We start from the raw sequence: 14,655 nt of genomic DNA, 5'->3' as shown, positions 1-14,655 counted from the left end.
CAGTTATTTCTTCTCTTGTTTCAGTCTGGATTCAAAATACTCCAAATTGAATCAGTCTGAATTTGATTTCTGTCTTTTCTAATCCTCTCTTTTGTTTTTGAACACTTAATCAGGATAATCTGGCTTTTTTCCGTGCCGATCCCGATTCAGAGGAATGGCTGTCTTATCTAGAATATGTGGATGAGATGGTGGTGGACGGGCTCTTCAGCTTCATCAGCCACTCGCTTCACTTCTTCGTCGACAACATGGAGCCGCGGCCAAACCAGGCTCCTCTGTTTGAGGCTCGGCTGATGCTGAATGGCTCAGAGCTAACCTTCTATCCTTCGATGGAGCGAGATGCAGGCGACGGCCTCTACGAACTGGTGGAGGGACTGGTTGGAGATATATTCAAGATCTCAGTGAACGTCAGGAGAGTGGCTGCTCATCTTGGCTTGGAGAACTATCAGGTACTGCTCCCTGATTTGTTACTTGCATTATTACGGAGTTGTTCACATACTGTAAACAAAAAAACATTTTTTTCTTGTTTTTTTTTAAGAAAAGTGAACTATGAGTTTCATGTGTTTTGTTTGTTTATTGTTCCAGTCCACACTCATTGTTCTTCATTCTTCTACAGATAGTGGATTCTCCTTATATTTATGTCATGTGATATAATATTACAGGATGTGATGGATGACATGGTGGATTTGTTGGACCTCAGACAAGAGATAATGGACCGAGTGGAGAATGTTCTGATGAAAGCAATAAATTACCAGAGGAAGTTTGACTGCTACACCCATCTTTGGCAAGATGACAGGGCTGAGTTTCTCAGCCAGTTTCTCCTGTTCGGACGCAAACTCACAGGAGAGGAGGTGGAGGCTTATACAGCAAATAAACTCCCTGAGAGCCCGCCAACAACCAATAACTTCAGAGAAAAGGTACCGTTTTTTTTTTTCTTTAAACTTGAAAATCATATTTTTCCAGCACATGGCATTTTTTTTCCAACTGTAATATCTATTATTGTCTCTCAGATTGATTGTTATGAAGATCTGTATGCTGAAATTTGTCAGCTTGAAGACTACAGAGTGTTTGATGGCTGGTTTCGGGTTGACATCAAGTTATACAAAGTGGGCCTTCTTAACACGATAAAAAAGTGGAGCTGGCTTTTCAAAGAGCACCTCTTGACTTATGTTACCAACAGGTACACTACATTTTTTTTTATGTCTTGGCTCTTCAGTTCAGTCCTAATTGGAGCAACACTGTTCTGACTGTCACTTTTCCATTCAGCCTCGACGAGCTTCAGAAGTTTATCCGAGCCACTGTTGAAGGGCTGAGCCGCCCCGTGACGAAGTTGGACCACCAACACTTTTTGGAAGTTATGAGCCATCTGCTGGCTGTTAAAGACAGACAGAAAGCCACCGACAAGATGTTCGAACCTCTTCGAGAAATAACAACTCTCCTGGAGCGATACGACGTGAACATACCAGATCAGTTCTACACTCAAATGGAGGCAAGGAAGAGAATAAGCTGCTTTTATTATATATACGTCAACAAATGAATTTTCTCTACATTAAAGGAAAAATACTAAGTTGGTTATTTCTGCAGGAGCTCCCTGAGAAATGGAATGAGGCTAAAAAGTTGGCCTTGGAAGTAAGGCACGCAGTGGCGCCGATGCAGAGTGCAGAAGTCCTGGTTCTGCGCAGGCGATGTCTGGATTTTGAGGTGAAAAATCACTTTTTTCAGTGTACTCCTGTTGTTTTGTATTCTCTGGAGTGAAGAGCATGAAACAGATTTGTCTTTCAGGTGAAACAAGCTGAATTCAGGGAGATGTTCAGATCAACAGCACCCTTCAGTTACAAGACAGAGTCCCCCTATGCTAGTTTGGAGAAAGTAAGATTTTAACTCTCGCCTGATTCTAGTTTCTAGGTGTCATTGTATTGTACCGTAGGGGACAAACTGCTGTCATGTCCTCTCCAGTCTGAAAAGGCAATCCAGGACATGGAGAAGGAAGTAGCTGAACTACAAGAATCCACAAATCTGTTCGACGTTATTATTCCTGAGTACAAAGACATCAAGCTATGCAGGCGGGAAATCACAATCCTCAAAGAATTATGGGACATCGTGGTTTATGTGAAGGTAAGAAGCTTAACATATTTTGCACTTAAATGTCATTATTCTGGAGTAAAATAGATGTACAGATGAGGTATTGTTATCCTAAGTGCAATAGCTAAATGACTTGTGCTCTTTGCCTGCCTGGGACCCTGAATACCATGTCGCCCCTAAATCACCCAGTTTGACCCCCTCAGCCCATTGACCCCTCTGTATGTGTCTTTATCTATACAGAGCAGTGTGGAAAACTGGACAATGACCAAATGGAGGCAGATAAACGTCGACCAGATGGATGCAGAATTGAGGGGGTTTGCCAAGGTGAGGTTACCAGCAGTGCTACATCACACCAGCCCGTCTCTCCTGCTGTCTCGCTGTCACGCACCGTTGCTTTTTCTAACAGATGCCCCTAATAACTAATTATGTTTACCTGCCTTCTGTTTGTGTAGGACATACAGAGGCTTGACAAAGAGGCTCGCGTGTGGGATGTGTATTCCGGATTAGACCTCTATGTAAAGAACTTGTTGACGTCACTGCGGGCCGTGAGTCAACTGCAGAACCTGGCAATAAGAGAGCGCCACTGGGTGCAGTTAATTAGGACAACGCAGGTGTATAACCCGACACAGCAGCACTTTTTTTTTTTTTTTTTTTTTTTTTTTTTTTTTTTTTTTTTTTTTGCTTGTGTGATAGAACTCTTACATTTTGTATACTGACTACGATTTTCCTCTTAATAGATGAAATTCACTGTGACAGACGACACCACCATGGAAGACCTCTTGGCTTTGCAGCTCCACTTGTTTGAAGATGAAGTCTGCAACGTAGTGGATAAGGCAGTCAAAGAAATGGCCATTGAAAAGGTTTTATTTTCAGTAAAAAAAAAAAAAAGTATATATATATATATATATATATATATATATATATATATATATATATATATATATATATATATATATATATATACATATATTTATATATATATATATATATATATATATATATATATATATATATATATATATATATAGTCAAACGCACCAATATTGTGTGTATTTTCCTCTAAGTCACAGGCAGGGCCTTGAACAGATAAGTTTCTGGGTTCCTACTTAAACATAAAAATATTCTTAACCAGATATTGGATGCAGTCATTAACTTTACGCATAAAATGTTTTCTTCTGTTGACATGATGGTCCATCATTTACTTTTAAGTGAGCAAAACCAAAGAAATTCTTGAAGCTTACTGACTGTATTGTCCTGTTGTACCTTTACCTACGTGTCTAGATTATGCATAGTGTTGAAATCTTCCAAAAAAACCATCAAGTCTACTAAACCACAACACAGCATCAAACCTAAAGTAATCTAAAAACATATAATGGACAGAAATATCTAATATTCTATGTAACAAAGCGAAATATAAGTAGTTGTAGTAGTGTTTTTATTTTCTAAACTGTTATCTGTATTAAGACATGTGAAGTAGTCAACAGCCATTAAAGCTGCAAGACTGCAGTCAACTAATCAGAAATCCTTCACAAGTACTTGAAGGAGGTCGTGCAATCATAGAGGGTAGAATTAAGTGCTATCATAGCTTTCTTTTAAAAAAATGGAAATACATTGGGCTGTAAGCTCACTTGTCAACATGGTAACTGTCTTACTGTATGCATTCATTAAATAATGTTTATCTTGTTAAGACGCTTTTATTAAGATGTTGTAATTTGTTTCTCTTCATTTTAGGTTGTGACAGAAATAAGTAAAACATGGGCATCAATGGAGCTTTCATATGAAGAACATTACCAAACCTCGGTGCCCCTGCTTAGATGTGACGAAGAACTTATTGAAACTCTCGAGGATCATCAGGTAGATAACTGCTTTCCTGAACAAGATTTTATTGTATATAAAACTTCACGTGAACCTCTTTACAGGCGTCGCTGTCTGAGAGAAGCACTGAGAAAGAGCTAGCGATAAAAATGCAGAAAGGCCTTCCCCTGTCTGTGTGTCTACCAGCACAGCTGAGAGGAGAGCGATCCCCATTGAGCCTTCAGATTTATAGCCGCTGGAGCGACACGGGGTATTGTTGCACCGTGGCAGACTAAACATTTACACCAGATGTATAGAGACTGCAGGTTTACAGCCAGCAATTAGAAGTAGTGTTGCTTCTTTTGGTTTCTATTCTGCACACTTTCATCACTTGGCATGCTGACGTGGTGAAATATGATTCTAATGTAGCTAATATTTATATCTCGCAGTGTCCCACTATTGTCACAGATTTGGTGCTGATTTGCTGCTCTTGAATTTTACCCCAGAACAAATTCTTCAGATGGACTGTACTCATGTCTGTTGTCTTACTTCAGGTTCAGCTCCAGAGCGTCTTTCAGAGCAAGCATGTGGATCACTTCCTGTCCCAGGTAGTGGAGCTGCAAAAGCAGCTGACAGTAGCCGACTCTGTGCTCATCGTCTGGATCGAGGTCCAGAGGACGTGGGCCTACCTCGAAAGCATCTTCAAAGGCTGTGACGACATTCGGCAACAGCTGCCTGCCGACTCTCTCAGGTTCCAGGCTATAGATGCAGATTTTCAGGTCAGGACTGAAACACTTGCCATGGAGCTAAATCAGTGTTCTTTTGCTGCCATCATGTTATCACATTGTGGGATTTTGTTTTTAATTCAGGAGCTGATGTTGGAAAGCGCCAAAACTAAAAATGTGATTGAGGTCACCAACAAGTCAAATCTTTTTGAGACATTAGAGGATTTGCAAAAAAGGTTAATAGTTTTTCTTCTAACTTTATTTATTTATTTATTTATTTTAATTTTATTTTTGCTTTAAATGTTCTTCTCACTATTCTATTCTTTAGGTTGGCCTTATGTGAGAAAGCCCTTGCTGAGTATTTGGAGACGAAGAGACTTGCCTTTCCACGATTCTACTTCATTTCATCAGCAGACCTGTTGGACATCCTCTCAAAGGGGAATCGTCCCCGAGAGGTAAACCCATGTACATGTTTTCTTCACTTTTGTTTTCACCTGATCTCACTACGATGCCGTGACAACAGGTGTGTTGTTTGGCAGGTGACTGTCCATCTGTCCAAACTCTTTGACAACATGTCAGATCTGGAGTTTGCCCAGAATGATCAGTTGGACAACCCTAAACGCGCGGTGGGCATTTACAGCAAAGAGAGGGAGTACGTTCCATTCCAAACGGAGTGTTGCTGCTCAGGGCCGGTAAGCTTCTCTGCAAAAGAATGCAACCAATATGCGTATTCATATTGCGGAAATTCACAAACGACATTTCCTTGCCATTAGGTGGAGACATGGCTGTCTTGTCTGGAGGAATCCATGAAAGAGTGTATCAGGGGTCACCTGTTTGAAGCTGTGACTGTGTACGAGGACAGACCCAGAGAGCAGTGGATTCTTGAATTCCCTGCCCAGGTTGCGCTCACAGGATCGCAGATCTGGTGGGGAAATGATATGGAGCTCGTCTTTAAAAGACTGGAAGAAGGATTTGAGTCTGCACTGAAAGACTACAACAAGAAACAGGTACATAATGATAACGTAGTTAATCATGTACAGACAGTTCTATTGACGTATTGTGGATTAAAAAAACTGACTACTGCTGCTAATAATAGAATTGTTATCATGATAATTATTGTAATAATATATAATAAATGACGCTCTGAAAAAAAGTAAAAATAAATAGTTTATCTACTCCGTACTGATAAAATACAATTCAACATTCCATCATTGTTTTCGCATTTTCCATCCTGCGGTCATCATCACTTCAGTGGCCTCAGCTGGGCTGGAAGAGCCTCCCGGTGTGATATACTCACCGTGGTATTATCACTGTCGTCAGTTTCATCAGCACTATTAAAGGTTAACATGCCCTTGGCTGCTGTTTGAATAATCTCTCTTTGCCTTCAACCCGCTGCACTGATTGGATCTGCTGTCATACAGGACCAGGGACAAATGACACTCGGTGACGTTTCAGTCAAAACAAGAACCAAGGACCCCTTTTGATTGTCTTTAAAGTGTTTGAGGCTCACATTCGCTCACATACTGCCTGTTTATGATGTTTGGCATGGATCGAAATTTCAATGACAGAAAAGTTCAACTGAGTTATTCAGTTCCTGTGTGTGTGTGTGTGTGTGTGTGTGTGTGTGTGTGTGTGTGTGTGTGTGTGTGTCTTCTAAAGCAATGCCTGAAACTATGTATTTTTGTCCCTGGCAGATTTTTCAGCTGAACTTGTTGATTGGAATGCTGCTGGGTGAACTTAACCCAGGCGACAGACAGAAGATCATGACTATATGTACTATTGACGTCCATGCCAGAGATGTTGTTGCCAGCCTGATTGCTCAAAAGGTTTTCACAATTAACGTCTTTCTTAATAGAGATCCTAATTAAGTCTGATTTCACTAAACTCGGGAATTTTTTTTTCGATAGATTTAATACTGTAGAGGTACTTCATGCAAAATGAAAGTCTCTCTCCCTCTCGTGACACATACATTCTGGTCATATTGTTTCATGATCGCTGTTTGTGCACGCAGGTTGCAAACTCACAGGCCTTTCAGTGGCTCTCTCAGCTTCGACATTCTTGGGATGAGCAGCGCCACCACTGCACGGTCCAGATCTGTGATGCTCATTTCCGTTACTCTTACGAGTATCTTGGAAACACTCCACGTCTGGTCATCACCCCACTGACCGACCGGTAAATCAGTGGCTCACCAGTCATCATTCCGATCATCCTCTCAAAATGTGCAGTGAATTTTCGTCTTGCGGTTTTGGGAAGAATACATGTGGATTATCGTTGTGCAGGTGCTACATCACCTTAACTCAGTCGCTCCACCTGATCATGGGTGGAGCCCCGGCAGGACCCGCAGGGACAGGGAAGACGGAGACCACTAAGGACTTGGGCAAGGCCATGGGTGTCATGGTTTACATCTTCAACTGTTCTGAACAGATGGACTACAAGGTGAGCTGCAGCAGATCCCAGTTGATTATTTCCCTACATGTATCTTTCATGGTGAAAATATGTGCCGCAATGCAAATTCCTATATTATTCTGTTTTCTTGAAGTCTATCGGAAACATCTATAAGGGCCTGGCTCAGACTGGAGCGTGGGGTTGCTTTGATGAATTCAATCGTATCCCTGTGGATGTTTTGTCCGTTGTGGCAGTGCAGGTCAAAACCATTCAGGACGCCATTCGCTCTAAAAAGAACAGGTGAGCAGCCGAAGCTGAAAACACCTTTCATCACATAACAGTGTATATTTCAATAATAATCAACATTGTGGGTCGAAGGTTCTTTTTCCTCGATAAGGACATTGTCTTGAAACACTCGATGGGGATTTTCATCACCATGAACCCCGGCTACGCCGGAAGAACGGAGCTGCCGGAGAACCTCAAAGCTCTTTTCAGGTGAGAATAGCACAGTCCTCCGCAGTATACGTTTAGCTCACACTGCATTTATTCACCTTAAATACCTTTTGTCCTGCCTTCTTTGTCCTTCTGAAGACCCTGTGCGATGGTGGTGCCTGACACTGAGCTCATCTGTGAGATAATGTTGGTGGCGGAGGGCTTCAGGAGTGCCAAGCTTTTAGCCAGGAAGTTTATCACTCTGTACACTCTCTGTAAAAAACTACTCTCCAAGCAGGTAGGAATAGCTTTATTTTTCATTATATAGGAATAAAATAAAGGATACCATTAATAAATATTTATAGTAATTACATGAAAATTTGTAAAAAGGCTCGTTTTATAATGAAGATCAAAAATGTTAATCTTCTCTTACTTGTCTTGTTTTTCTGCAAGGACCACTACGACTGGGGTTTGCGTGCTGTCAAATCCGTCCTGGTTCTGGCAGGATCCCTGAGAAGAAGAGACAAGACAAGGCCAGAGGAGCAGGTGATATCTGTGAGCCTCCTCACAGGCAAAGGAAAGAGAATGTTCCTGCTAAAGAGTGGGTATTTATTCCTAGGTGCTAATGCGTGCCCTCCGAGACTTCAACTTGCCCAAGATTGTGACCGAGGACGTGGCAGTCTTCCTGGGTCTGCTGGGAGACCTGCTACCTGGCCTTGAGGTGGACAGAGAGAGAGACTGTGAATTTGAAAAGGCCGCCCGGAAGACAACGGTGGAGCTCCAGCTGCAGCCTGAGGAGGCCTTTATCCTCAAGGTTTAAAACACACTGCTCTAAACTGATGTGTAATGAATGAAGGAATGACAAAAATAAAAAAAAAGAAGAAGCACATCTTGTGATTCTGTTTGCTTTTGTCAGGTGGTTCAGCTGCAGGAGCTCATGGCAGTGCGTCACTCGGTCTTTGTTGTTGGAAATGCAGGAACTGGGAAAAGTCAGGTGAGGCAATTCATACTTCAGATATAAAGGTTATTCTTAGTTTGTAATGTAAACAAGACGTGACAAACTGACCTGTTTAACAGATATTGAGAGTCCTTCATAAAACCTATGTGAACCTGAAGATGAAGCCTGTCTGGAATGACCTCAATCCAAAGGCCATAGACAGAGACGAGCTCTTTGGCTTCGTTCATCCTGCAACTCGAGAGTGGAAAGATGGTAAACAGCTACATTTAAATGAGAATAATCACTCAATTATTGCTGCCACTTTGTTTTTTTTTGTTTTTTTTGTTTTTTTTTGACACCATGCTTGACTGAAACATATCTTTTCTGTTTTCCCTCGCTTCCCTCAATCTCTGTGCAAGGTTTACTTTCATCACTGATGCGAGAGCAGGCAAACATCTCCCACCTTGGGCCTAAGTGGATTGTGTTGGATGGAGACATTGATCCGATGTGGATTGAATCACTCAACACAGTGATGGATGATAACAAGGTACCTCCCTCCTGTTCACCCGTACACTATTGTACAACACATCCCAACCAAGGTGGTACACACAGAAAAAGATGTTTCTTTCTCCCTCCTTCAGCAATCACTTCCTACAGTCTGAGCACTTGGCGGCCCTTTCCCTGAGTGATGAAACATGTCACGGCCACCCTGTCCCTTTGAAATATTCTAAAGTAAATGTTGTCAAACCCGATGAGATGTGGACAGAGTTTCCCTTATCGTTTGAGTAGCATCTTGCCCGTGTTATTGACAGTACCAGTGTCTTCATAGTTGGGGAAACTCGGTGCCTTTTAATGTCTTTCAGGTTCTGACTCTTGCCAGTAATGAACGTGTGTCTCTTACCCCGTCCATGAGGCTGGTGTTTGAAATCAGCCATCTGAGGATGGCGACTCCTGCCACTGTGTCCAGAGCAGGCATCCTTTATGTGAACCAGCAGGACCTGGGCTGGAACCCGTGAGTTTCACAGTATTAGCTCACACAGGAAAGCTTCACTTAGCTGTCTGTTTAACTAAGAATGCTTTTGAAAAATCCTGCTATTTAGGTGTAGGAGTACTAATAGTTTGTATGAAAGGAGCTGCGTATGTAAATGGAATTATATTTATGTCAACAAAGCATTAGTAGTAGTGGTGTTAGGGTTGAGGTTGGTTCAGGTATTGTGAATTGATGTTCTCAGAATGTTGCTTCTTGTTGCTTAGTTTTGTGGCCAGCTGGATCGACCAGCGCCGGTGCCAGACAGAACGGGCCCACCTCACCATTCTGTTTGAGAAATACGTTCCGCGCTGTCTGGAACGGATGAAACACAACTTCAAGACCGTCACACCCATCACAGAAAACTGCATGGTGCAGGTAGATAACACACACTCGAGCAATTTTTTGCCTTTATATATTTTAACAGTAAAGAAATTAGGATCTAATTGTTCGTCTCTTCCTTTTTAGACACTCTGCACATTCCTTGACTGCCTTCTGACACCAGAACATATTTCCTCTGATTCCCCTCGTGAGATCTACGAGACATATTTTGTCTTTGCCTGCATTTGGGCTTTCGGTGGGGCCCTGTCTCAAGATCAGGTAATCACTTGGTTAGAGATTTATTGTATTTATTTTACATCTTAATGTGAAATATAGCTGATGTAAGTGCGCTTGAGTTTGATGTTGTAATGTAGCTGTTGAAATGATGAATTATATATATTTTTAAAAATGTTCACTTATTGTCTCTTAGTTCAAATCTACATTGTATGCAAAGTCTTCAGTAAAAAACCCGGAGTGACAGGGTAGATGACAGAATATGTGCTCAACTGTCAGTCATTTGAAGTGATGGTGGGCTTTGTCCATTTGAAATTATAGGAATTAATGCATATAATATGTCTTATGATCCGCTCAGCTCTATGATTACCGGGTGGAGTTCAGCCAGTGGTGGTCCAAGGAAATGAAGACGGTGAAGCTTCCAGCACAGGGCACGGTGTTCGACTACTACCTCGACCATCAAACACGACGATTCCTACCCTGGAGTGAAACTGTGCCTCCGTTCGAAATGGAGACTTCTACGCCACTACAGGTGAAAACTTATTAATGACTATAATACAGTTGAGTTGGACCCTTGAGAACAGAAAAACCCACAACTTTTCAAAGCGATTTTTGCAAATAATCACATTCCACAAACACAACGAGCAATCTTTCTTGAGGAAAAATAACCAAAATGAACAATACAGTCATATTAAAAATGCATGCATGCCTCAGTGCACATAATAAGAGAGGGTAAAGTCACATCATGAGGTTATGGCAGGAGTGCTAGAATGGATGATAGGCTTGCCACTGTGTCTGATTACCATCTACCACTCTGTATACCAGACTGCGTGGGGGTGAAGGCACGAGCAACAAGGCTTGAGCTATCACCCACGCTCTTTTGTCTTTCTTTATGCTCTTGCGTACAGCTGTGAATGCTCCAAAGGCTCTTGCTGAGCCATAATTAGTGGGGTTTTGTTCTGAGCAAATGATGCTATTATGACAGAATAGTTGTGGCGTTCTGGAGAAATACAAGAAATTATAAATCACATACAATTCACTGAACACATGTCTGTCAATAAATCACCCTCAAAGAAAGCCATAATAACCATGTATGTTTCTGCTCTGCGTCGTCCCGCTGTTTTTATGATTGCAGGCTGTTCTGGTGCACACAGCAGAGACCGTGCGTCTTCGCTACTTCATGGACTTGTTGCTCAAGAGGAGGCAGCCCGTGATGCTTGTGGGGAATGCAGGAGTGGGAAAGACTGCACTCGTCAGGGAGAAGTTAGACTGCTTGCCAGAGGGCTTTACGACCGCTAAAGTACCCTTCAACTATTACACCACCTCTCTGATGCTGCAGGGTGAGAGCACTCTTTTATCTCTACTGAGGCAGGCAGTCACACATCAAGTACACTGTAGCACCATCTGCTGGCTCTGCTAAAAGTCAGAACAAGTGAAGAAGTAAAAAAAAAAAAGGCCTATTGAAACATTTTCAATTGTTTGCTTACTATATTCCCATTTCCACAATTTTATTTTCTTTATCAAAGTCAAATTTTTAGTTAAATGTAGTTTGGTGTTTTCTATACATTGTAATCTCTTGAAGTGAACCTCGAGCAGCCGTTAGAGAAGCGAGCAGGCAGAAGCTACGCCCCCGCCGGCAACAGACGGCTGGTCTACTTCATCGACGACATGAACATGCCAGCTGTCGACTGTTACGGAACGTCGCAGCCTCACACGCTCATACGGCAACACCTGGATTATGGGCACTGGTGAGCAGATTTCCCTCGCAACAAGGCAATCTGAACAAGTCATTCTGCAAAAGGAAAGCAATAACACAGACACTATAATATTACACGGTACATCACGTTTGATCATGTTTTTTCAGTTTGTTTTTGGTTTTTCAGTGAAGGTTTCTTCATTTCGCCGCTCTCTGTAGGTATGACAGGCAGAAACTGACGCTAAAGGAAATACACAATACACAGTATGTTGCCTGTATGAATCCAACTGCTGGAAGCTTCATTATCAACCCTCGGTTACAGGTATGGTACTTAAATCACTGACGGGAAGTTTCTGTTCATTTAAAAAAGTTGTAAATAACCACTTTTTTATTTTTCGGTGTCATTATCTAGCTGAGTGTTCGTAGTCCTGAAATAACTGAATCGTATTTCAGTGTTGGATAGCTTTTATGCTTAAAATACTCTTTAATAATGTGACAATCACTGCTTTTAGCACCATTACTGCTGCCAAAAACAGCTCAGTGGCATGGAGTTATAAATAACATTATGCCTGGATCTGAAGAAAAGTTTCCTGTAGACCAACTCAGTATCGACTGCTTTACCTTCTGTGAACTGTGATTGTGTTTTTGTTCTTCACAGCGACATTTCTCCGTGTTGGCGGTGAATTTCCCTTCATTCGAGGCTCAGACGTTCATCTTCGGCCAGATCTTGTGCGGCCATTTCAGAGAGCAGCGCTTCAGCGCGGCGGTTCAGAGGAGCGCCGCGTCTGTGGTCCAAGCCGCCGTGACTCTTCATCACAAGATCCTTCACAACTTCCTCCCCACGGCCATCAAGTTTCACTATACATTTAATCTTCGAGACATATCGAGTGTCTTTCAGGTGGCGCCTCACAGTAATTCAGTTTTATCGGTGGACTTGGAATTTAAAGATGAAATTTTGATGTGGAGTTTTCTTTTATTTTCTGTGAAGGGGATTCTCCTGTGTGGGCCTGAGAATGTGACGAACGGCACTGAACTGGCTCTGCTTTGGGCGCATGAATCCTGCAGAGTGTACTCAGACAGACTGGCAGATGTCAGTGACTTGAAGCTCTTCCAGAAGCTACAGATGGAAACTGCGCATGAATGTTTTGAGGTAAGAGGCAAATACCGATGATTAGCATGACATTTTCAGGTAATCGCAGCGACCAAACGATTATTTCTTATGCTTGTCCTCTTTCAGGGAATCGAGAGAAACCAGATGCAAACACAGCCTCTCCTCTACAGTCACTTTTCCTCTGTGAGTGAGGAATCTTCATACGCGCCCGTCAGAGACTGGTCTGCACTCAGGAACATCCTCACAGACGCTCTGGAAAGCTACAACGAGCTCCATCCCGCCATGAATCTGGTGCTGTTCGAAGACGCCATTCAACATGTGTGAGTGTAGCTTTTTTTTTTAATTCAAAATCTGCTTAATAAATTTGTAATAAAGAGATTATGAAAGTCAGTGACGACAATTCATTGTCTTTTTTTTTTTTTTTTCTTTTTAGCTGTCGTATCAGTCGTATCCTGGAAGCTCCGAGGAGCCATGCTTTACTGGTCGGGGTCGGCGGTAGTGGGAAGCAGAGTCTGACTCGCCTGGCTGCCTACATGTCCTCTGTGGAAGTCTTCCAGATCACGCTGAAAAAAGGTTACAGTGTCCAAGACCTCAAGGTAAAAGTTCTGTTTGAACAGAATAAACTGTGACTTTCTGAAAATGCACTGCTGTAGTTAAAACTTGCTTAGTTAATAGTTAAAAGTTAATAGTTTCTTAATTGTGACGTTTCTGAACAAAAAAAATGGATCAGTTATTATTTTGTGGGCATTTATGTGATTTAAATGTGGTCGGCTTCTCCAGTGATGCAGAGAACAATTGTCAGATACTATTAAAAGCCACAGGGAAATAATTCAATGTCTCATTGATTTGGCAAGTTTAGCAATTCAATCATTTAACAGTGTTTCAAAAATTAAGGGGATACCATCAGACTTTGGAATTCCAATTGATTAGTACATTGAACTGTTTGATTTTCTCCACTGGACTGATTATTAGTGAGAGCACAGCGGCTTCCATTCACAGGAATGTGGGTTTTTTTTGTTTGTTTTTTTGTTTTAGATGGATCTGGCAAGTTTGTTCATAAAGACCGGAGTGAAGAACCAGCGCGTGGCTTTGCTGCTGACCGATGCTCAGATACCCGATGAGCGGTTCCTCGTCATTATCAATGACTTACTGGCTTCAGGTCAGAAATGATCTAGATGACAGTCATGGATGTTCCTTGTTAATACACATTAGTAAACACAAAGTTTGCTCTTTCTGTGTTACTCATTGGGATTTTCAGTTCATAACTGCAGTCTTTCCCTCCAGGAGAAATTCCTGAGCTTTTCAGTGAAGAGGAGATTGAAGGCATCGTGTCTGGAGTGAGAGCTGAAGTGCGAGGCCTCGGACTGCTGGACAACAGAGAGAACTGCTGGAGATTCTTTATAGACCGAGTTCGACTTCAGCTCACGGTCTGGTATTTCATATTCTCCTTCAAATAATTTTTTTCCCTCCATCTGTTTTGGGTGCATTACTAATAAACTTGAGACATTACTTTGTTACACAGTCATAGTCAAATTCTCCCAAAAATATATTATCTAAATGCTCTGAATTGATTTTGCCAATTCAACAGCAAAAAAGAAAAATTGGAAAATCTTCCCCCCATTAATTTACACACACATTAACAGTTATTTTGCTAACTTTTGAAGCGCAGCTATTCGATAAAAGCTCAAATGAACATGTTGGTTGAGATGAACCGAACCAGCCAGATGAACTCGGGGGTCAAAAGGAAGGAAACTCTTGTCGGGACACATGCACGCCGTCCAGCTCGTCTCAGTCTCTGCGCCAGGGCCTCTGGTCGTGTCGCCGTCTGCTCCAGCCAACTGGGAATGTGGCGGCTGTCCGCGTGCCAGGGCGGTGAACGCGGGGGACCAGAAAGCTGGCAGTCCTGCTTTTCTT

At 42.1% G+C, this 14,655-nt stretch overlaps 1 protein-coding gene across 1 annotated transcript in view; it reads left to right on the top strand.

Moving 5' to 3' along the window:
- Positions 1–14,655, top strand: part of LOC115396345 (dynein heavy chain 11, axonemal) — a 34,163-nt gene that overhangs the window by 4,133 nt on the left and 15,375 nt on the right. The window contains 40 exon segments of the mRNA XM_030102184.1: positions 114–446; positions 660–914; positions 1,008–1,177; positions 1,264–1,486; positions 1,582–1,698; positions 1,780–1,866; positions 1,954–2,112; positions 2,320–2,403; positions 2,532–2,690; positions 2,817–2,939; positions 3,811–3,933; positions 4,428–4,652; positions 4,743–4,834; positions 4,927–5,053; positions 5,138–5,290; positions 5,372–5,605; positions 6,293–6,424; positions 6,610–6,770; positions 6,878–7,034; positions 7,138–7,283; positions 7,362–7,478; positions 7,575–7,713; positions 7,869–7,961; positions 8,035–8,229; positions 8,332–8,409; positions 8,493–8,625; positions 8,772–8,899; positions 9,216–9,364; positions 9,607–9,757; positions 9,848–9,979; positions 10,293–10,466; positions 11,070–11,274; positions 11,517–11,682; positions 11,850–11,952; positions 12,289–12,528; positions 12,619–12,780; positions 12,868–13,061; positions 13,175–13,337; positions 13,777–13,900; positions 14,026–14,168. Of these exon segments, the coding sequence (XP_029958044.1) occupies positions 114–446; positions 660–914; positions 1,008–1,177; positions 1,264–1,486; positions 1,582–1,698; positions 1,780–1,866; positions 1,954–2,112; positions 2,320–2,403; positions 2,532–2,690; positions 2,817–2,939; positions 3,811–3,933; positions 4,428–4,652; positions 4,743–4,834; positions 4,927–5,053; positions 5,138–5,290; positions 5,372–5,605; positions 6,293–6,424; positions 6,610–6,770; positions 6,878–7,034; positions 7,138–7,283; positions 7,362–7,478; positions 7,575–7,713; positions 7,869–7,961; positions 8,035–8,229; positions 8,332–8,409; positions 8,493–8,625; positions 8,772–8,899; positions 9,216–9,364; positions 9,607–9,757; positions 9,848–9,979; positions 10,293–10,466; positions 11,070–11,274; positions 11,517–11,682; positions 11,850–11,952; positions 12,289–12,528; positions 12,619–12,780; positions 12,868–13,061; positions 13,175–13,337; positions 13,777–13,900; positions 14,026–14,168 (6,249 nt within the window).

The sequence above is a fragment of the Salarias fasciatus genome, chromosome 11 (genome assembly GCF_902148845.1).
Source record: "Salarias fasciatus chromosome 11, fSalaFa1.1, whole genome shotgun sequence".
NCBI lineage: Eukaryota > Metazoa > Chordata > Actinopteri > Blenniiformes > Blenniidae > Salarias > Salarias fasciatus.
The sequence above is the reverse complement of the archived record's forward strand: the minus strand, read 5'-3'. Positions and strand labels throughout refer to the sequence as shown.